Here is a 22,126-nt window from a genome sequence, read left to right as displayed (position 1 = left end):
TTCTTTCTTTTTTTTTTTTTTTTGGTTTTTCGAGACAGGGTTTCTCTGTGGTTTTGGAGCCTGTCCTGGAACTAGCTCTTGTAGACCAGGCTGGTTATAATGCATTTCTTAATTCTGCTTAGCATTGAATTACTTAAGCCAGCCATGTCTTACTGTTACTCCAGACTTAGGAGATACAGTTTCCAGAGAATTGCTATGATTTTACTAAGACAGCCAAAGATAGAGACTACTCTAGGATAGAATAAAATGTAGTAGCCTGGTAGTTTAGTACTAACCTGCTGCCTAGCTTGAAGGCCTGGGTTTGATTTCAGATCCTTAGGGTAGAAGGAAAGGACCCCCACAAATTAAAATAAATAAATACATGTAAAGGAAGATTAATTTAGGAAAGAGTAATCCATTAAATCTAATGAGTTAACTGTGAACCTCAAATACCAGTTGTACAGTCTGAGTAAATAAGAATTCGCCAGATTTTCTGTGAAGCTGAATTCTTTTATTGTTCTCAAGTTTAAAGCTGCATTTTCCCCACAGTATTGAACTCAGAGAATTGGAACAGAAATTGAAAGCCGCTTACATGAATAAGGAGAGAGCTGCCCAGATTGCCGAAAGGGACGCCATCAAATACGAGCAAATGGTAAAGTTGCTTCGGGTCTGTGCTCAGCCCGGTTCTAAGAGCAGGGCCTCTGCAAAGAACCCGCTCGGCCAGGTCCCCCCACAGAAACGTTCAGACCCTGAGTGATTTCCACCGAGCTGTCAGGCCCAGGTGACCCCCACATTCACTGTTCTTGAACTTGCTGTGACAAGCTAACACGGTACAACTGTCTGTATCCTGGCATGTGGCTGCTGTGCTCTCCACAGTTGTATGTTTGAGTGTTACTGCGTGGTGGGTCTGTGCAGAAGCTTTCCTGCTGTAGAAGCCTCCACCCCCTTCTCCAGGCTCCTGTTTCCATCCCCCGTTTTAACTCTTGTTATCTAAAGTAACCCTTTTTCCTGGTTTTCTGTTTTCATCATTGTCTAATTCTTGAAGGCAAGGTTGCTCCCAGGGGATCCTCCAGCGGCCCTGGTGTGAAAATAAGGTTTGCTGAGTTAGCAATCAAAATGTCAGTGCATAGCGTCATCCAGACAGTTACATATAAAAGTGTATGTTTATACATGTGGACTGTGCATACCAGCAAACATGTTTCTACACATAGGATTATAATGTAATAACAGTGTTTAAACCAGTGTGGCACAGCATGAGAACTCCTAAGAATGGTCACAGGCTACTCTAGAAGATTCTAGAACAGTGGTTCTCAACCTTCCTAATGTTGTGACCCTTAACTTAAAATTATTTCATTGCTAAGATTCATAACTCTAATGTAAGTATCTCATATGCAGGGTGTCTGACGTGCGACCCTGTGAAGGGTCACACAGACAAAGGGTAGTTTAGTCATTACTCCAGTAGGTTTAAACGTACTAGTTAAGTGGTTTGGAAATGCTAAAGAAAAGCAAGGGCTTTACCTTCCTGAGAGGCTCGTCTGTAACTCAGTGGGAGTGGCGCTGTGTGGACGGGAATGAAAACGAGAGAGTCAGAGTCACAGTGACGTTGGGACCTGTTAGCTGAAATCACCACACTGAGCCTTAATACATCGAAGGCTGTGTGGCAGGAGAGAGCTTCAGCTGGGGGAGCTTGAGAGTTGTTCAGAGCCCTCAGATGGCAGGTGGGCAGGAGGGGTCCTCGGCAGCCGCTGGAAAACAGCAGCCTTAGAAACGGACACCGCATGCTCAGCTTACAGACGAAGCCGTAGTTTGGCGGCTTTAGTAGTTAGTTACTGATAAAATACTTTGAATTTTACATTTTATTTTCTGATTGTGGACTTTATTACCCTCGCCAGGTGTTGCCCTAAGCTTCTGGAAAGATTAAGAATACTCCCTTAGGGCCTGACTCGTCAGTCACAGCCTCCAGGTCGCAAAGACTTACTCTTGCTTTTAACCTAATAGATCAAAAATATTTACATAGCAGGCTTTCCCTGCGCAGCTGTCTGATTATAGTGCTGTAATCAACTGTGTTCACTCCGGGAAGTGGAAGGATCAGTTCTGTTTTCATGCTAGAAACGTGATGCCGAGATAGGCAGGACCATGATGGAGGAGCACGAGCGGTTCCTGAAGGAAGAGAGCATCCAGCAAGACCGTCGGAACAGGGAGAAGGCGCAGTACCACCTGGACCTGGAGAAGCAGCTCAAAGAGCAGGAGCGGAGGAAGGAGGAGGCCTATGAGCAGCTGCTGAAGGAGAAACTCATGATTGACGAAATAGTCAGGAAGATCTACGAGGAGGATCAGTTGTAAGTATCCCCAAAGGTGCCTGGCCCAGTGTGCGTCCTCGGCAGCACGAGCTGTTCCGTGTGTTGGATGGCTCTTCCTCATCTTTGTCAGCATGAATATTAATAGATGATCTGAAAATAATAGGTGTGTAAGGGGTAAATGACCTAAACCTCTGTTCTTCTTAGATCTGTACGTCTTCCGTGTCAGCACACGTGTGTTCTGATGGCACACAGCTTACGTGCCGAGTGCTGCCTGGCTCTGTGGGCAGTGTCTCCCTTCTGAAATGAGGTGCTTTAAATGGCACTATTAGAAGAGAGGCCCGGTAGTTCATGGAAAGTCCACCCTTGATACCCAGAAAGTGTGCTGCGTTAGTGACTCCAAAGCAGTCTATTTTGTTGTTGTTGTTATTTTATTTCTGTAACTATAAAACCGTCCCCCCGATTGCTTTATAGGGAAAGGCAGCAAAAATTAGAGAAACTGACCACAACTAAGAAGTACATTGACGAGTTCCAGCGGGAGCAAGCCCTCTGGAGACAGAAGAAGCGTGAGGAGATGGAGGAGGAGAACAGGAAAATTATAGAGTTTGCCAGCATACAGCAGCAGAGAGAAGGCGAGCGGATGGCCAGAGTTCAAGAGACTGAGGAAAAGAGGGCCCAGCGCCAGAATCTGGTATGGAAATGGCTGCTTTTTAAAGAGCCCTGAGCCCCTGAATCCGTCGCCCAGATCATGTCTTCTGACCGTGTCTTCCTAACAGCTGATCCAGAACCTGGAGGAAATGCTGCGGCAGCGCGAGGACCTGGAGCAGGTGCGACAAGAGCTGTACCAGGAGGAGCAGGCCGAGATCCTGAAGCAGAAACTGAAGGTGAGTCTCAGGGCCAGGGGAGTGCCGGGGGAGAGGATTCTGAGATGAAATCGTAGGAGGATAGCGTGGTCAAACGCAGCCACGTTAGTGACTGCATTGTTGGTAGGCAGCGTAGATACTGCAGTCAAAAGACTAAGATCGCAAGCTTGGTAAAAGCAGAGCATGCTGAAGAGCACGATGCGGCTGTGTTGTTCACAGTCCACACAGCTTACCTGAGCGCACATGGAAGGAAGCTCGGGGCAGTGTGGAGGAAGACTCGGTACTGGTGAATGCTAGCAGGCTGGAGTGTGTGTGTTAATGTGAGACAGGGTTAACGTCGGGGCAGGGCGTTTTAATCAAAATAAATCTATCCAGGTAACTGCGATAACCCTAAGACACATGAATTTTAACAGCCCAACTTCATGATACATGAGACTGACGGGGGGGGGGGGGTAGAAATAGCTCAACCAGAGTAGGAGACTCAGCAGTCCTCAGCAGCAGAGCCCACGGCCTAATGGGAGCGTGATCCGGCTGGGCCAGCCCACGCTAGAGAAGACTCCACCCAACAAACCGCTCCTCGGACACAGAGCAAACCTCTGTGCACTCACAAGATCTTGTCATATCCAATCTGTTTTCTCTCTACAGTGAAGCATCAGTAATGAGAATGACTGTCTAGTCCTAAAGTATACAGTAATGAAGCCATGTGTTTGTAGAAAAGCAATGAGCAAAAGGAAAGATACTTCCCACTGAATAATAATAATTTTTAAAGATGTAGCAAAACACGTGGGACACAGCAGAGGTTAGTGGAAAGTATTATCTTTAAGTACAGTCTTGGAAAGCAATAGGTACAAATCAATGATCTTGTGTTTATACACACGTGTTTATACACAGATGTTCAGAGCAGGGCTTCTGATCGCTAAAACACGAAGGTAGCCTGCATGTCCATCATCTGATGTGCATAACCATGGTGCTGTCTGAGCCCTCGGCTGTGTCAGAGAGTGCTCAAGAATGCTCTGAATGGATGATGTGAGTGGAGCCTCGTGAGCTCAGCTGCTGTCCGGGGCAGCATTCTCGGAAGTTCAGGGACAGCTGCGGGGCACATTTGTAAGAGCTTAGAGTGACCATGCTGGCACTTCAACACTGTGGGGACGAGTTGTCACCATCCCTCACCAAGTGGACATTTACTGATGAGTGATCGCTCCTCTGTCCCTGAGAGGGCGGCCTCCGTGCCTACGGGTGACATCTTCCCTAGATGCCCTGTGTTGGCTTTTCTTCTCTTCTGCTACACTGTTTCTCACCGCTGTTTCCTGGGACTGTCTCCATAAAACAGTATACAGTTTCTACACACGCGTCCTTGTTTAGTGCTGTGATTCTGGCAGAGAACCTAAAGTTGCTGGGGTCAGAGTGACTGCAGCAAATGATTTTTTTCCCTGGTTTTCTCTTTGTAGCCCTGGAACTCGCTTGTAGACCATGCTGGCCTTAAACTCAGAGATCCACCTGCCTATGCTTCCCAGGTGCTGAGATTAAAGGTGTGTGCCACCACCGCCCAGTTATGTACAACAAATGATTCAAAGGTTTTCAAGTCCATGTAACAAGGTTTAGCAGGAAGTGTGGTAACTCATACTGATAACTAGGACAGTCCTTATTACAGACCTAGCAGAGGGTGTGTGGACATTTTCACACTACAACAGTACTTTGGCCAAACACCTCCCTCTTTTTTTCTTTCAAGATGTCTTCACTGGTGAATTAAATAAAATTTTGCATAGGTGTTAGAGTCCCAGGACTGCCAATATCATGTGTGTGTGTGAGATCTAGTACTAGAGGGAGCACATTACTGTGTGTAACGGGATGTGATAAACTCAAGACACATTCCAGACTCTATCACAAACTCCACTGTCTTCTCTGAGCCTTTGATGTCTGTGCAGTATGTGGCAAGTAAGTGACAACATTGAGTATCAACATCGTGTGCCCAGAGCCCAGAGAAGAAAGTGTGTCTTTGGGGGGGGGGGTGTTGTTCTTTTCAGAAGGGAGTGGGAAGGCACATGTTCCATGGAGTGCAGTGGCGGGTGAAGACGGTAAGGGTTTGAACATATGGATGTTAGGTGACTAGGGTTTGTGCTGGGATTGGGCAAAATTGATCAGGTTAGAAAAGATGAGTTAAAATTTGTGCCAGTTCTAGTTGAATAGACAGATGATAGAACATAGATATAAGTTAAAATAACATGACATTTTATTCAGATAGTCTTAAGTGGGACAGAGTGTTGTCATGAAAAGGCTTAGTTCTGTTTATATGATGCCATAGTGTAATGTGTATCAAACCCAAATCTGCCCTTCTCATTTATCTTGTTTCCCGAGACAAGTTCACCAGCCCAGGCTGGCTTCAAGGCCCTGATCCTCCTGCTTCTGCCCCCGTGTGCCGAGATTGCCCTGTCCTGAATGTGCAAGGAAATGCTTAACTCTCGCTCCATCCTTGTGCAGGAAGAAGCAGAGCAGAAACTGCGGAAGCAGAGGGAGATGAAGCAAGACTTTGAAGACCAAATGGCCCTGAAGGAAATAATACTACAGGCTGCAAAAGAGGAGGAGGAGACCTTCAGAAAAGCCATGCTGGCTAAGTTCGCTGAAGACGACCGGATAGAGCTCATGAATGCCCAGAAACAACGGATGAAGCAGCTGGAGCACAAGCGGGCCGTGGAGAAACTCATCGAGGAGCGGCGCAGCCAGTTCCTTGCAGACAAAGTAAGGAGAGCATTGGGTTCTTCGGTCCTCACTGAACAGCAACCAGCTCTTCTGTTCATCAGTAAACGTTTGCTGAGCGCCTCTGTGTGTGTGAGGAGCAGATGACAACTGCACGCTTGGTTCTCTCCTTCAGTTTGAGACAGGGTCTCTGGAGTTCTGCTGCAGATGTCCTGGAGGCTAGACAGCCTGCAGCTTCCGGGGATTCTCTTACTGCTGTCTCCACATACATGCTTTCACCTGCGTACTGGGGATGTGAGCTCAGGTCCTCATGTTTGTGTGGCAAGCACTTTATCCACTGAGCCATTTAGGTGTCATACTATGTTAATATTTGTTTATTAATCATATGATCCATAAGTTTACTGAGCGATCATTTATTCAGGCATCTAGAAACTGGTTGTGAGGCTTTTATGAGGCAACATCTGTGTCATGTGAATTTACAGTCTTGGTTGAGAAAAACATAAATTATATTTCACGTGTGATGATAATGGCATGGAGGTATTGGTATAGCAGAGAGGAATTCCACATTATGATACCTTTGTATATTAAGATGGATTCCCGTCCCCGCAAGAAGTCACTGAAGAATTAGGAAAACTGCATGCTAAGGTTGGCGTGTGGAAAGGTGACTCAAGTGGCAACAATAAGGGAAGGTGTGAAATGGGTGATGCTGGAGCTGGGGAAACCAGTGGGCAGTGCACTGGACCTCAGGGAGAAGAGGTAGAGTGTGCAGACAGAGGCCGGACATGCAGCACTGGCGATGGGGGAAGGTAAGCCTGGAGGGGTCGTATGGATCACAAAGATAGTCACTCCCTCCTCAGTGAGAAGGCTGTGCCCTAGAGATTATGTACAGGGAAAAGTAGATTTTGAAGGAATAGGTATTTGTTCACATTGATTTTTGTGGCCTAAAGAGGTGAATTGTTAGAAACGTAGTTTAGGAATTGAACAGGGAACCAGACTAACTTTGACATTCCGACTTAAATATTTATGTTCCATTGACAAAGTGGAAAGACTACTCAAATGTGTGTGTGACTGAGCGGGTGTTTGAAGCACCTGGCATAGCCGTGTGTAAGGACTTTAAAAAAATGGTGCATCCGAGTGTGGCAAGTGCAGCTTCCTAGGCACCCAGAAGGGTGTAGTGCGCAGCAGACGTGCACTGGAGACAGCAGCAGTGGGAGGCCACAGAGAGAGTTTGAATATTCTTTTCTTAAAAAAAGAAAATGAAACTGCATATGATATTTTCCCCCTTGCATATAGTGTAGAGGAAGGAAGGAATCAAAATAATCCAAACATCCCAAGTATGTCAAACTCAAGGAACACGTGTGCAGTTACATTTTAGAGGGAAGCTTAGGCTGTTTTTGTTTGTTTGAGAAGTGCTTACCTGGAAGTAAGTAGCACAAAGAGATTTATGTGAGACAGTGTAATAGCAAGAAAGCATCAGGGGGCTTAGGATCGAGTCTTGGAGAATATTGTAGTTTTAAGATGAGGAGGAAGGAAAGACCAAAACATGTTCAAAAAGCTAAAAGACTGTAAATGGTATAATCACAGAAAACTAGAGGCCAGCAGGGTCTCCTGCTCCCTGAAATTTCTGCTTGGTCTGCCAATCAGTGGCTTTTATCATTGTCATGTCCTTTTCACACTTAAGCCTCAGTGGGCTCTTAATCAGATAAAAGCCTCCATTGCTCAGACTGGGTGTAAGTCAGTCTCAGCCCAAATCTAGCCATTAGGGGAGATAATGATCTATAAAGTGCAGTTTGCCTGACACATGCTAAATATTTATAAATGTTGAGTTAATGAAGGCAATAACTGTGAGCACAGTAATTAAGAAGGCAGAAGAGGAAGACGCTTTGGAATGCCTGAAAGGCCTTGAATTCTCTCCTGTAAAAGGGTAGGACCAGTGATGGGATTGGCCTGTCCAGGGTTACAGAGCGAGAACACTCATAGGTAGGACCAGTGATGGGATTGGCCTGTCCAGGGTTACAGAGCGAGAACACTCATAGGTAACCCAGCAAGACATGTACACACGGAAGCACGACAGCCACCCAGTGACACACAGACACAATTTACGCTGTAGAAATGACAACAGTTTGTAGATGTGGATGTCTTAACGGTTCATGATGCCGTATTGCCCTGAAAACACTATAAAGTGCCCATTTATATTTTAGAGCCTGAGCAGGTGTCTGTCATCCTGTCTACCTCTAAGAATCTGTGTGGTTTAGACAAAATCCTAAACATTCCCCAAGGCATTTCTTACTGGCAATCATTTCAGATCTTGTCCCACATGCGCTAACTTACTGTAGAATTTGTGACACAGGAATGAACACTTAGCGTGGGGAGCACCATACAAGAAGGGAAACCCAAGTTAGAGAGGCTACCTCATCTGATAAAAATGCTGTTAGCAGGGCTGGGCTTTGGCTCAGTGGTAGCGTTCTTAGGTAGCCTGTGTGGAACCCCAAGTTCCGTTCCCACCGCTGCAGACCTTGTTCAGTGGTCTTATTTGGGTAAAGTTCCGTGTGTCCCTAAGGACCTTAAGACTATTCAGACAGCATCACATCTGCACTGTATGGCTCAGGGCCGTCAAAGAATTCGGGATTCTCAAGGGAAGCACTAGAGCGCCTCTGCTGGCCTCTGCTGGCCTCTGCTGGCCTCTGCTGGCCTCTGCTGGCCTCCGGCCTGTGCAGTGCTCCACACCTACATGTGGAAAATGGACTTCAGACAAGCCTGGTCTGTTTCATGCACATGTTTCATGGGTTTATTTTTTGGCTCACATACTGTAAACAGTTTTAGGTATTGGGTACCTGGTGTATGGTGGGAACTTCATAAGTATTTGCTAAACTTATTAGGGAATTGCTCTTTTGAATACATTTTTTTCTTGAGATTGAAAATTTTCCTAAAAATACACACTTGCCTCTTTAAAACTTCCTGTCATAAGGGCTAGGATTGTAGCTCAGTAATAGAGTGTGTGCCCAGTAGGTGCAGGGCCCAGGGTCCAAACACCAGCACTACTAAATAAACCAAAAATGTGGGTGGGACATAACTTGTTCTTAAAAGTTTAAAGAAACAGCGATTATGAAAATACAGGTACATTGTCCTTTCCTAAGCAGAAAGGAGGAGGAGTGGATTAGGGGATGAGAATGGGGGAGGGGACTATGTTCAGGATATACAATAAATAAAAAATAAAAATTAAAAATTAATCTTTTTATTAAAAAATACAGGTATGTCTATTTGTATATGTAAAAGTCATACACTATTGTCTTCTAAACTTACAATGAACCCATCAGCTTGTCATTCAGTTCTCTGCAAGAACAGTTTGATTTGTAAACTTCATAAGAGATTAATGTATTTTGTGACAGTTAAGACACTTTTACTTTATTCCAGAAACGTGAGCTGGAGGAATTGCAGCTACAGCAAAGACAGCAAGGCTGCATCAATGAGATTATTGAAGAAGAAAGGCTGAGACTCCTCAAGGAACATGCTGCAAAATTACTAGGCTATCTCCCCAAAGTGAGTGAGAACTTACTTTAGTGTGTGATCTTCATGACTTGTAATGATGGAGGAAACAACGGCCCGACTCTAGATGTCGGAGGGTCTAACTTCATGTGCTTTCAGGCTGAAGCCCCGTAGTCCTTTCTAAACACCTCTATAGGAAGAGTTGGTCTTGGAACATAAGTAGCTATTCGAGCCAGAGTTATTGAAACTTCTTTGTTTATTTATTATTATTTACTTGCCTGCTTACTTTTTGAGACAAGGTCTAGTGCAGGCTGGCCTGGAACTCGCTCTGTAGCTGAGGATGACCTTGAACTTTTGGTCCTCCCTGCTTCTACCTCCTGAGGGCTAGGACTGTGGTAACTTTGCCAAGTTTATTTGGTGCTGGGGATCTAACCCAGAGCCTTGTACACACTGGGCAAGTGCTTTATGCAGTGAGCCACATCCCCAGTCCCTGAGCTAATATTTTTGAGGTTCTTTCTTCTCCTTGTTAAAAATGGGAAATCTAAAAACAAACTATCCTAGAGCAGCTATATAAGGCCAACATTGAAGACGATGATAAACATGGAAGCCTTGTCATTGGAGACACACATGCTTGACATGAGACCGTGCTGTAAACAGTGGATTTTCATGTGTATCCGAGACACATAATGACTGCTAATAACGCGCTTCCTAGTTCATATAAACACGGGGATTCATAAAGCCATAGTCCTTCGAATACACAAGTCATATTGTTTGAGGCCTTTATTGACTGCAGAATCAAGTGTGTGTTTTGTGTCCAGTCCCTAACCAATGAAAGGAGAAGAAAAGTTATTAAAAGTTCCTGGCCACAGGGTCTTAGAGTCTAATTAGTTAGGCAGATTTAATGCAGAATGATAGACGGATGCTAAAACCCACTATGACTGCTCTGTTTAATAAAACAGACTATGAATGCTAAGAAGACTTGGATTTCAACACTGTAGTGAGAAAATAGTCTGTAGGGCAGACAGGACCTATTAAACTCAATGTCCCCAAATGAGCTTCGAACTGAGGCATGAAGAATGTAACCATGCAGTAATGTAGCCCAGGCCAGCCTTCCCACCCTTACCACCCCACCCCATACACTATGACAGCCCATTTAGACAAGGGTAGAGTACAGTAGGCACAAAGCTCCGTTCCTTCCAGGCAATGTAGGCAGCCATAGTTGCAGCTAGATGTTCTAGGTCTGTGCCTGTATGCCCTTTCCACTCTGACGGTGACAAATCAGGAAATTGGGTCAGCTCAAGAATAGTCAGGATATACTTGAAGACATATTCTTTGGAAAGTACTAATATTTTTTAATTAAGTTTTATTAACCTGTCGGATGGATTTCATTATCTTGGATAACTTTTTTAGCTTTGTGTCCCCGCAAGTTAGCCCTAAGAGCATTCAGTGAAATGCTCTCACATTCAAAAGTAACCAACAAAATAAACAAAATGCTTTTTTTTTTTTTGTAGGGAGTGTTTAAAAGAGAGGACGACGTTGACATGCTCGGTGAAGACTTTAAGAAAGCGTATCAGAAAAGGGGGGAAGCCAGTGAAGAGAAGTGATCAGCACTGCAGGACGGATGAAACCTGGATTTCTCAGATGCTACCACTAGATGTCAGTGTAACTGCTCTCTTCCAGTTGGTGACAGTGGGTTCCCAGTGTCTGCATGTTCTAAAACATCCTCCTCTTTCTCCATTTATAAACAGTTAGACAAAAATTAAACACGTCAGTAGTTTAACTGAAGGATTAGTCTTTACTCATTGTGCACTCTACGATGGCATTTCACAGAATCCCATAGAACCACCGAGGCCAAGCAGAAGCAGTTTTTTCTTTCTCTTGCCAGTTATCTTGTTGGCACTCCTGCTATGATTTAAAAAAAGCATTTTACATGTGTTTGCCTGCATGTATGTGTACTACATGCATGCAGTGCTCAAGAAGGCCAGAAATGGGCATCATATCCACTGGAGTTACATTGTTATGGTTGTGAGCCACTATATGGGTGTTGGAAACCAAACCTGAGTCCTCTGTAAGAGCAAGCAGCCAGTGCTCTTGACTGTCTGATTTTAGGTCTTCTAGGTATGGCCAACCTGGCATGTGGTCAGGATAAGTATGAATGTAGCCCAACACAAATAGCAACCTAAAACATGCAAAATATTTGTGTTTCTTTTCTTTGTTGCACAGTTGTCAAGTGTGAACTTTAGTAGATACACAAACGTCATGTGAGGATAAGCGTCAGCTTTTCCTGTTTGGTGTCGTTAGCTGTGCGTCTGTCGTATGTTGAAGTACATGCCTTCTGTAGCCTACTTTGTTGGCAGTTTTTGTTATAAAATATTGTTCAGTCTTGTGCTGTCAACATGACATGCTTATTGATTGAACGCTGACTCATCTAGGATGAGCCCCCTTCGTCATGGAGAGCGAGCTTCCTATGCACTGTTGGAGTTGCCTGCTGGGGTCAGGATGAGGATTTCTGCATCTGAGTTGATCGGGATATTGGACTGTGGGAAGTTGTTGCTTTGATTTTGTTTACTTGTCCCTTGAATTGGCGTTACATAGGTAGTTGTGAGCTGCCCTGTGGTGCTGGGAACTGAACTTGGGCCCTCTGCAGTAGCAGGAACACTTGACCACTGAGCTCCTCTCCGGCTTCCAATGGGACTTTCTGTTATCTGTTTGAGCTCCTTGACCTCCTTGCTCACCATGGGTCTGTTAGATTTTCTGTCTCTTCACGGTTAATTCTTGGTAGGTTGTATATCTCCAGAAATTAATTTATTCTGTGTAACCCCAATTATTCATAGCTAATTTAAATTTATAACACTCTTATGATCCTTTGTATATGGTACAATGAACATGTCCCTTTTTCATCTCTAATTAGGCATTTTCTCCTTGTTGGCTAAAAGTTACTTTCTTTCGACAGCCAGCTCTTTCATGTGGGTTGAGTATATGCTGTATCTGCAATTGCTTGGCATAGAAGTTGGGATATTTTGTTGTAGCTGTTGATTTTTGATTTTGGAATATTTTAAATACACATGGTGTCTTGAGAAAGGGACCTAACTCTGAGACAGTAATTCACATCCCACACATTGGCATCAAGCTCTGTTTAGCAGCACACTGCTGACCCTCATTCCTCAACCTCCTGGATGCCAGAGTTTCAGGCACGCACCACCATGCCCAGCTAGCATTAATCCTTTTATTTATTTTAGAAATTAAAGTCTTTAATTCTTAATCATTGTGTTATTTGTGAGTGTGGGTGTGACCTGTGCTTGATATGGTTGTATTTGGAAGTCAGAGGACAGCTTGCAGGAGTTGGTTCTCTTTCCACCAGGGATCAGGTCCCACTGAATCAAGGTGGCAGGTTTGGTGGCAGGTGCCCTTTCTTTTTTTTCTTTTTCTTTTTTTTTTTTTTTTTCGAGACAGGGTTTCTCTGTGGCTTTGGAGTCTGTCCTGGAACTAGCTCTGTAGACCAGGCTGGTCTCGAACTCACAGAGATCCACCTGCCTCTGCCTCCCGAGTGCTGGGATTAAAGGCGTGCGCCACCACCGCCTGGCGGCAGGTGTCCTTTCTACTGAACTATTCCACTGGCCTTTGTTTATGTCTAATAATATATCTTATACTTGTAGCCTGGAGGTGATCTTACACATGACTTTTGGTTAACCAGTGTTTTGCTTGCAACCTGTCACGTGAAGTCAGATTTGGTATTTTACACCTATAGTGTCAAACCAGTGACAAAACAACTAGATTCTCCAGACCCAGGCTAGGGCTACATGACCTCTATTATTTTTGTAATTTATTTCTTCTTTGATCTTTCCTGTTTTTCTTGCACTGACCAGACTGGATTTGGCTTCAGTACATTACGTGGGCATTTCTGCAACACTAAGATGACACGTTCTTCTTCTATAGGCATTTGCTGCATTCCCATTTTGTGTAAAAAGTTTTAAATTTGCTTTATCTCTTGAGCCCACTGGTTATTTAGGGTCGTGTGACATAATTTGCATGTGTTTGTAAAGTTTCTAAGTTCCTCTTGTTGGTCTATTTTTTATACCATCAAGTCCGGAAAGATTCAACATGTCTTCTTAAATTTGTTAAGACAGGTGGTCTGTTCTGGAGAATGTTCTATAGACTGGAGAAGGTATGTATTATGCCGTTGGAGAGAGTGTTTTGTGTCTTTTTAGGCTCATTTATTTAGTCTAAAGTATAAATTAAGTTTACTGTGTTTCTTTGTGGTTTTTGGACACAAAGTGTTTTGTATCCCAGGCTGGCCTTGAACTTGCTATTTGCCTGAGGATGATCTGAACTTCTTACCCTCTTGTGTCTGCTTATTGCTGATGGGATCATGGGTGTGGGCCACCAAACTAGATTATGAGGTGCTGGAGATAGAACTCTGAGCTTTGTGTATCCTGGCAGGCACTCTTTAACTGGGGTACAGCTAAGTTCAGTTTTTCTTTTGATTTTTCTGTCTGGTCTATTGTTGGATATGGGGTAATAGCTGTATTCTACCATTCTAATATTGCAGTATGTCTTTCCTTTTTGCAGATGTCTATATATTTTATTTTTGTTGTTGGTAGATACATGCTCACCACTGTTACTGTTGATGACTTAATCCTTTTAAGTAAAAGGATTATGTAAGGTTTTCTTCCCTCTTTTTATAGCTTTTGACATAATATCTATTTTAAGTACCCATTCTCTCTTGGTTCCTTTTTCTTTTTTTTTTTTTTTTTTTTTTTTGAGACAGGGTTTCTCTGAGTAGCCCTAGCTGTCCTTGAACTCACTTAGTTGACCAGGCTGGCTTCGAACTCTTGAGATCCATCTGCCTCTACCTACCAAGTGCTGGGATTAAAGGTGTGTGCTAGTCTTCTGGCAGTTCCCATTTTCATAGACTATATGTTTGCCATCCCTCCACATCCAGTGTCTGTTCTGTTAAATGAGTCTTTTAGAGGCATCATGAATTTGTTTAGTCCCTCTATGGAGCAGCTGGCTGTGTGTCAACACAGGCTAGAGTCATCAGAGAGGAAGGACCCTCAATTGAGAGAATACCTCCATTAGCCCCAGCTGTAGGGCAGTTTCTTAGTGATTGATGGAGGAGGGTCCAGCCCATGGTGGGTGATGCCATTCCTGGGCTGGTGGTCCTGAGTTCTATAAGAAAACAGACTGAACACACCAATAAGCAGCCCCCCTCCATGGCCTCTGCCTCAGCTCCTGCCGCCAGGTTCCTGCCCTGTTTGAGTTCCTGCCCAGACTTCTTCCATGATGGACAGCACTGTGGAAGTGTAAGCTGAATAAACCTTTTCCTCCTTACCTTGCTTTTTGGCCATGGTGTTTTGTCAAAGCAATAGAGACCCTGACTAATCCTACCTCTATCAGGTTCTCTAATTGGAAAACTTAATCCACTCATACAGTACCGAGAGTCACTGCTTTGCTGAATCTTTTCTTCTTAATTTCTTCACAGTTTAGAGCTTTTCTCTAATATGTTTAACCATTGCTTTTTACCCGTGGATCTCGTACAAGTTCTTGTTGTTTTATGTTGGTAACTTTGATTACAGGAAAGCAGCATACATATATTTCTTTTGCACTCTGTTTTGTGTGCAGTTCACAGTTACATCTTTCAAACGGTAGACCCTTGACCAGATTGTTGCCACTTTTTAAAAAAACACTTCCACCTTATAAAGATGGAAGTGATTTTCATGGCTCCGTCAGTGTTAGCATGCTCTCAGTTTGACTGAACTGAACTTCATCCATGCCTACTGTCAGCATCCCCTTCTTTCAGCTGAGGTGATGAACTCACAGGCTGGTTTGAGAAAACATACCCTGTCCATCTCTGGAGGACGACTGAGCTGGGTTCACTATTCTTGGCAGGTTTTGTAGTTTTGTCATTCAGAGCTTTGAATTTATCACTCCATTCTCTTACTGCCTTCTAGGTTTCTGAGAGACATGAGCTGCCTGGTGTCCAACTCCTTTAAATGGGAACCTTTTAGGATGTGTTGTCTGTCTTTGGCAGGCTGATACTATGCCATGGATTGGTCTTACTTGGATTAAATCATTTGAGGCCTCTGATCTTCCTGTCCTGAACATTTTATGTTGGAATTGAGAAGGTGTTGTTTCTTTCATCGCTCCCCCTTTTTCTCCTACCCCTTTATGAGCCAGCTTCTCCTGGGTTTACTTGTGAGCTGGACTCCTTCCTCTCCTGACTGTATTGCCGGTCTCTAGGGTGACAGATCCTTCCTCTCCTGACTGTATTGCCCGTCTCTAGGGTGACAGATCCTTCTGCTGACACTTGATACTCTACTCTGCATTTTCATTTTGTTCACTGAATTTTCATTTTTAAATAAAAAGCCAAATCTCTTTTATTGAGTTTGTGTATGTCCATCACCTTGGGGTCAGTCTCAGGCACCTTAGTTTATTTGGTGATGTCTCCCCCCATTTTAATCCTCATGGCAGACCTCACCACCCATGCACTGGGAAAGCAGGCACTTCCTTCAGACTTTGCAGCCTGGCTTTGGCCTAGAGTGTCCAAATGCTCTTGTCTTGATCTCAGTTCATTGCAGCCCCTGCAACACTACAGGGTGCCTCAAGCCCAAGGTCAGCACGCTAGTTCAGTGTGGACTACACCACGGCCATCTATGCCGCCACAGCACCTGGGATGGGGTTGGCAGCTGGCGGGGTACACAGCTGAGGCCAGCCAGCTATGGAGGGTCCTAAGTGCATACACAATGCAAGGCTGCTGCAGTCAGCCAGACCGGATATGGGTTGGAACTTAGGTCTATCTTGCAGGAACCATAGATTCCATTTTAACATCAGGGCAGGCATGTTTACTGGTCTAGGGCCAAGAGTCTGCTGAGTTTTACTGTCATGGGCCCAGTGCTGGAGACCAATGAAGTTTCTTTTCCCTAGCTGTCTCTCTGTGTATCTCTGTGCTGTGCTAGAGGAAGGGTAAACTGTCCGGCCCTCGTCAACAAAGTTTTCTTTGCTGTAACCAGGAGCTGTCACTTTTACCTAGGTGTTACTCGGCGCTCTTTCCACACTGTCTCTGAATTACTGAACACAGGGTCCCACCTGCATCACCGCTGTTCGAATGCAGCAGCCTTGGGTAACAGGTAACCACCTAGCTGAGGTAGAGTATCTCTGGAATCTTGTTCTGCCCTATGCCCCATCTAATGAGGTATAAAAAAAGAATTAAAAATCAAAGTCTTGCTTCTTTATGGTACAACTATCAAAGAAAAAGGGAGTAAGGCCAGTAGTGTAGTCTGGCCTTGCCTTAGAATGTTCTCCCAAACACGGTTTATTTCAGCAGGCTGATCCCTGAGCTTTTTATTTCACAAACATCTCATTATTTATGAACAGCAAAGAAAAACTACAATTCGATGTTGGATAAACGCTCACAAACAAGCGTCACGTTGAAGTCGCTCACTCATGAACTGCCCCACTCGAGAGCCTTCATAAACTCTTCCTCGCTGAAAGACAGCATCTTGGCAGCTTCAATGTGCATCTGTTTAAAAAAATCCATGTCTGATTCAGAGAAAGCCACACAACAGGAAACTTGTAAGTCTGTGATAATATTCTATCACTAAACAAGCCCCATTGTTGGACACATACTCTAATTATGCAAGTGTTTTTGTTTGTTTGTTTTTGTTTGGTTTGGTTTTTCGAGAAAGGGTTTCTCTGTGTAACAGCTCTGGCTGTCCTGGAACTCACTCTGGAAACCAGGCTGGCCTCAAACTCTGCTGGGATTAAAGGCATGCGCCACCACACCTAATGCCAAGTGTAACATTTTAAACGGGCATCACACTGAAGACCAAACTACTGTTAAAAGAATAAATCAGGCCGGGCGGTGGTGGCGCACGCCTTTAATCCCAGCACTAGGGAGGCAGAGGCAGGCGGATCTCTGTGAGTTCAAGACCAGCCTGGTTTACAGAGCTAGTTCCAGGACAGGCTCCAAAGCCACAGAGAAACCCTGTCTCGAAAAAACCAAAAAAAAAAAAAAAAAAAGAATAAATCACTATTATTTTACCTGATCTTTGAAATAAAGTGAGAACTGTGTGAGTTGTCTTTTGTCACATTTCAAAAACGGTGCAGTGTGCTTTGGAATTACTGTTCAAAGTTTGAAGAGGGAAATAATCCACTAAAATGAGTCATTCTCCTGTATGATACTTTCTGAAGTTGGGAAGAACCGTATATATACCAGTGAATCTCAGTATATTACACATATGTGACTTTACATGAATGCAGTGTATTACACACATGTGGCTTTACGTGTATACAGTATATCACACACGTGACTTTACATGTATATAGTGTATCACACACATGTGACTTTACTGTATACAGTGTATCACACGTGACTTTACATGTATATAGTGTATTACATGCATGTGACTTTACATGTATATAGTGTATTACATGCATGTGACTTTACATGTATATAGTGTATTACACACATGACTTTACATGTATACAGTGCATCTTTAGGTACAGTTTTATGTACAATATTCTAAACAAAGCAACCCTAAACTTTATAGCAGGAAGGTCTGCAGCATATCTATGTAGCTTCTGCTGTTAGACTTACCTTCTGCCTTTTCAAAATGTCAATTAATTTCAATTGTTTCTTGAACCCTATCAATAATTCTCCTTTTTGTCTTTCTAGCTTCTTGTTTTCTGATTTTAACACTTCGATTTTTTGGTGGTCCTCATCTGCAATATCCTACAAAAGAAATTTTTAGTTGAAATATAAGATTGTTCTTTACGAAATAACCACAGCTACCTTCTTAAATTTTTTTTCAAAATTTCTTTTAAAAAATGACTTTGAATTCTAAAGAATGTAAACTTGCAGAACTTAAAAATACATGAGAACGTTTAGTAGCAGAATTTGAATATGGTGTGGCCCTCTGAGGTAAGAGCTTCATATTTTTTTTTATTTTTATTTTATTTTTTTTGGTTTTTCGAGACAGGGTTTCTCTGTGGCTTTGGAGCCTGTCCTGGAAATAGCTCTTGTAGACCAGGCTGGTCTCGAACTCACAGAGATCCGCCTGCCTCTGCCTCCCGAGTGCTGGGATTAAAGGCGTGCGCCACCACCGCCCGGCTCAAGAGCTTCATATTAAACTAGCTTTTGGACAGGACTTTCCAGTGTGCGGTTTTACAGTGGATTCCTATGGGGCTGAAGACAGATCGGGACTGACAAGATACTACCGACTTCAGATGAGAAATCCAAGAAAGAGCCTCAAAGTCTGCACATGCATTTTCACTAAACCACTGGCAGACAAGTATCACATCCAGGGTGAGAGTTCCAGGAGCCTGTGAAAGATTATTCTAAAGAGCTAAGCAGAGAACTCATCTACAGCAATGGCAAGGGCAGCAAACCCATAATCTCAGTAAAATAGGCCAATAGAAGTTACTAGGTCCCGGAAGATCTGTACTTGCAGTAAGGAGTACGATGACAAAAGGAGCTAGGATTCTACAAATACATTTGTTTAAAAGGAGAAAACAAGGGATACTAGAAAACAGCATGGTGAGTATAAATAGCTGTAAAGAGAAAAAGTCTAAGAGTGATGTTATCAATATGGCCAGTGAGGAAGCTCCAGGCCCACATTCTAGCACTGAAACAGTCACTTTGTGAACTCTAGAAACCAAGGAGGCAGCAAGAAAGTTACCCATGAAGCAAAAGCCACACTCAAGCAGGTAGAAACTCCATGGTTACAATGCACAGCACCACAGGTGAACAAGTCCACTACACAGCTGAGCGAAGGGTGACATTAACAGGGAAGCAGAACTGTAAGACTGTAGTTTGCAAATGATGAGGTTAATTTACCGCTTAAAATAGATTCCTTTAACTTACAGCTAGATCATAAAACATCACCAATGACAAAACTGCTATAGAACAGATGAGAGGCAGACAGAAAAACTAAGTAAAGGGTACGAGACCAAAACAAGACATACAGTAAACGGCGAAATGTCGGTAAGAAGCCTGTCCTTATCCGTAATTGACTATAGACAACTGAAAACGCACACGTTGGAAAAGATGGATTAAAATAGAACTGACTAGCTCTAAAGACATGTACCATGGATGGAAGAAGATAATCCAAAGAAATAGTAGCCAAAAGAAATTAGCCTATTTTTGTCTGATGTCTGTAGAGCCGTTCCCCAGTCAGAATTATGAAGAGGCATGAACATTACATCCTGACAAAAGGATCCATTCTCTAAGTTGTGACAGGTGCATCAAATATAAGCATGCCTAAACCTAAGAAGCAAACATGAACAGATTCCAAGGGAGAGGTCACTACAGTAAGAGCAGACACTTCAGTACCCTACTTTAGTCATGAATAGTCACTAAACAGATCAATAAGAAAATGGGGGACAGATGAACTGGAACTGAGCTACAACTCCCAACAACAGAGGAATAAATACAGTTTTCTCAAATGCAGCCAGGTCATTTTCCAGAACAAATCATGGTGAACCATAAATCTTAACAAGTTCAAGAAGACTAAAATCATAAAGTGTCTTTAACATAAGGTGTCTGTAACAGTGGCTGAAGCTAGAAATTAAATCTGTATGAACTAAGCACAAACGGAATCAGCTTCCTGCCCTGGAACAAATGCCCACAACAACTTGAGGGGCTTGCTCCGCTCAGCTCCAGCACTTTCCACATTGGCTGGCCCAGGTGCCCTGGGTGTTGGTAAACAGTATGTCACGGTGAAAGCACACAGCAGGGGGCAACACTGGACTTCAAAGAAGCAGGAAAGCAAAGAGAGGAGAGGGCTCAGTTCCCAGTATTCCCATCACAAGTGCACTCCAATGACCTTCTGCCAGGGACCATCTCCTAAAGGTTTTACCACCTCCCAGTTGTACAGACACAGGACCAAACAAGCCTTCAACATAAGCTTTCAGGGACATTCAAGAACCAAAATATAGGGGCTAAAGAGATGGCTCAGTGGTTAAAAGCACTGGCTGCTCTTCTCGAGGTACTGAGTTCAATTCCTGGCAACTAATGGTAGCTCACAGCCATCTATAATGGGATCTGATGCCCTCTTCTGGCCTGCAAGTGTATAGGCAGACAGAGGACCCCCACACAAAATACATAAATAACTTTTTAAGAACCAAAATGTAATAAATTCAAACACTCAATTTTTAAAGAATATTAGAAAATCTCTTCAAGCACCAACATACACAGGTGAGACTATGACATTCATATGCAGGATGGTCAAAGCCTGAAGATTGAAGAATGATCTCAAATCAACCTAACTTTTCATAGTAGGGAAAGAAACAAACTGAAGCTGGCAGAAATGGAAATGATAAATTTGAGAGCACATGTAAGTGAATTAATAGAACAGACAAACATATTTAAAAAGTTTGCTCCATGACTATCAACAAACCTTTAGGAACACTGGCAAAAAACCCGTAAAACTGATGTGAGTAAAACCAGAAACCACAGAGGGGCCACTGCAGCTGACTTTACAGAAATAAAAAGGATTGTATGAATGTGGAGGCCAGGACAGGGTGTCATATCCCCTGGAACTGGACTATGAACAGTTGTGAGCCATCATATGGATGCTGGAAAACAAACCTGGGTCCTGTGCAAGGGCAAGTGCTCTAAACTGCTGGTCATCTCTCCTGCCCACAAAGTGGTTTATTAGGCTCACAGTTCTGCAGATTCCAGGGCATGGATCCAGCAATAGCTTGGCTCTGATGAGGGCCTCATAGCATACAGGACAGCAGAGGCAGGGATGTGTTCAAGAGAAAAGCAGTTAAAAACTAGGGCCTCAGTCCTTTCTGAGGACATATCCCCAAATGACCTAAGGACCTCCTAGGTCACACCTCTTAAATGTTCCATACCACCTCCTAACACCACTCAGATTGGGACCCATCTTCTATCAATAATACTTAAGCCACTGAAGAACAAAATCAAGCTATATCCAAACAACAACATCTAAAGCCATTCTCAGGGAAACATTACTCATAACCAAAGTCAGACTGAAGGCATTGCAAGAAAACCTCAGATCTGTTTCACTGATGAAATCTGATGCAAAACAAACTCAACAGTACATTAAGGGTTTACAGATGATGGCCACAGGAAACCTACTGCCAGAACATGGTGGTTCAACATAAAACTCAATGTTAATATGCTAATATTCCGTATTCACAGAATAAAGGAGAAACACATGATTATTGACAAGAGTCAATATTTTTTCATGAGAAAAATAAAGTATTAAATATAAGAAAACTACCCCAGATATGAAAGTCCATATGTGAAAAGCCCACAGCTCACAAACAGTGGACTGGAAGCCTCGCTGTTGCTCAGGAACCAGACAAAGGCCCTTGCTTTTGTCACCTCTGTTGCACACAGCACTGGGACTTGTAGCCCCACAATTGGGACAGAACAATTGACATCCACACTGGAGAGGAAGAAGATTCCTCGTAGATGACAAGATCTCAGATATGGAAATCCTAAAGATTTATAAGAAAATCATGATAACCAAGAAATGGATTCAGCAAAACTGCAGGTTACAAAAGCAACAGAAAAAAGGGTTGCTTCTACATACTAAAGTGAACAGCTCAGAAAAAAAAAAACTAAGAAAACAATTCCACTTATGAAAGAATCAAAATGAATGAGTGAATGAATGCATACAAAAATAATGCTTCCTGACATCAAATTGTAATATTTTAAGAATAATTAGAACAGTGTACCATTGCCGGGCGGTGGTGGCGCACGCCTTTAATCCCAGCACTCGGGAGGCAGAGGCAGGCGGATCTCTGGGAGTTCAAGGCCAGCCTGGTCTACAAGAG

The 22,126-nt window shown here is 43.4% G+C and overlaps 2 protein-coding genes across 2 annotated transcripts in view; one reads left to right on the top strand and one right to left on the bottom strand.

The window, feature by feature from the left end:
- Mns1 (meiosis specific nuclear structural 1) overlaps nt 1-11,236 on the top strand; it is a 19,199-nt gene extending 7,963 nt beyond the window's left edge. Inside the window, exons 4-10 of the mRNA XM_005347648.3 lie at nt 529-631; nt 2,089-2,318; nt 2,751-2,967; nt 3,053-3,160; nt 5,618-5,875; nt 9,248-9,373; nt 10,831-11,236. Of these exons, the coding sequence (XP_005347705.3) occupies nt 529-631; nt 2,089-2,318; nt 2,751-2,967; nt 3,053-3,160; nt 5,618-5,875; nt 9,248-9,373; nt 10,831-10,923 (1,135 nt within the window). The 3' untranslated portion in view covers nt 10,924-11,236. The remainder of the gene's footprint in view (nt 1-528; nt 632-2,088; nt 2,319-2,750; nt 2,968-3,052; nt 3,161-5,617; nt 5,876-9,247; nt 9,374-10,830) is intronic.
- A 2,926-nt stretch (nt 11,237-14,162) lies between these two features.
- Tex9 (testis expressed 9) overlaps nt 14,163-22,126 on the bottom strand; it is a 42,480-nt gene continuing 34,516 nt past the window's right edge. Inside the window, exons 11-12 of the mRNA XM_005347646.3 lie at nt 17,916-18,050; nt 14,163-16,838 (exon numbers count right to left, since the gene is read on the bottom strand). Coding sequence (XP_005347703.1) covers nt 16,761-16,838; nt 17,916-18,050 — 213 coding nt within the window. The 3' untranslated portion in view covers nt 14,163-16,760. The remainder of the gene's footprint in view (nt 16,839-17,915; nt 18,051-22,126) is intronic.

Source organism: Microtus ochrogaster, chromosome 5 (genome assembly GCF_000317375.1).
Source record: "Microtus ochrogaster isolate Prairie Vole_2 chromosome 5, MicOch1.0, whole genome shotgun sequence".
In the NCBI taxonomy this organism is placed as follows: Eukaryota; Metazoa; Chordata; class Mammalia; order Rodentia; family Cricetidae; genus Microtus; species Microtus ochrogaster.
The sequence above is the reverse complement of the archived record's forward strand: the minus strand, read 5'-3'. Positions and strand labels throughout refer to the sequence as shown.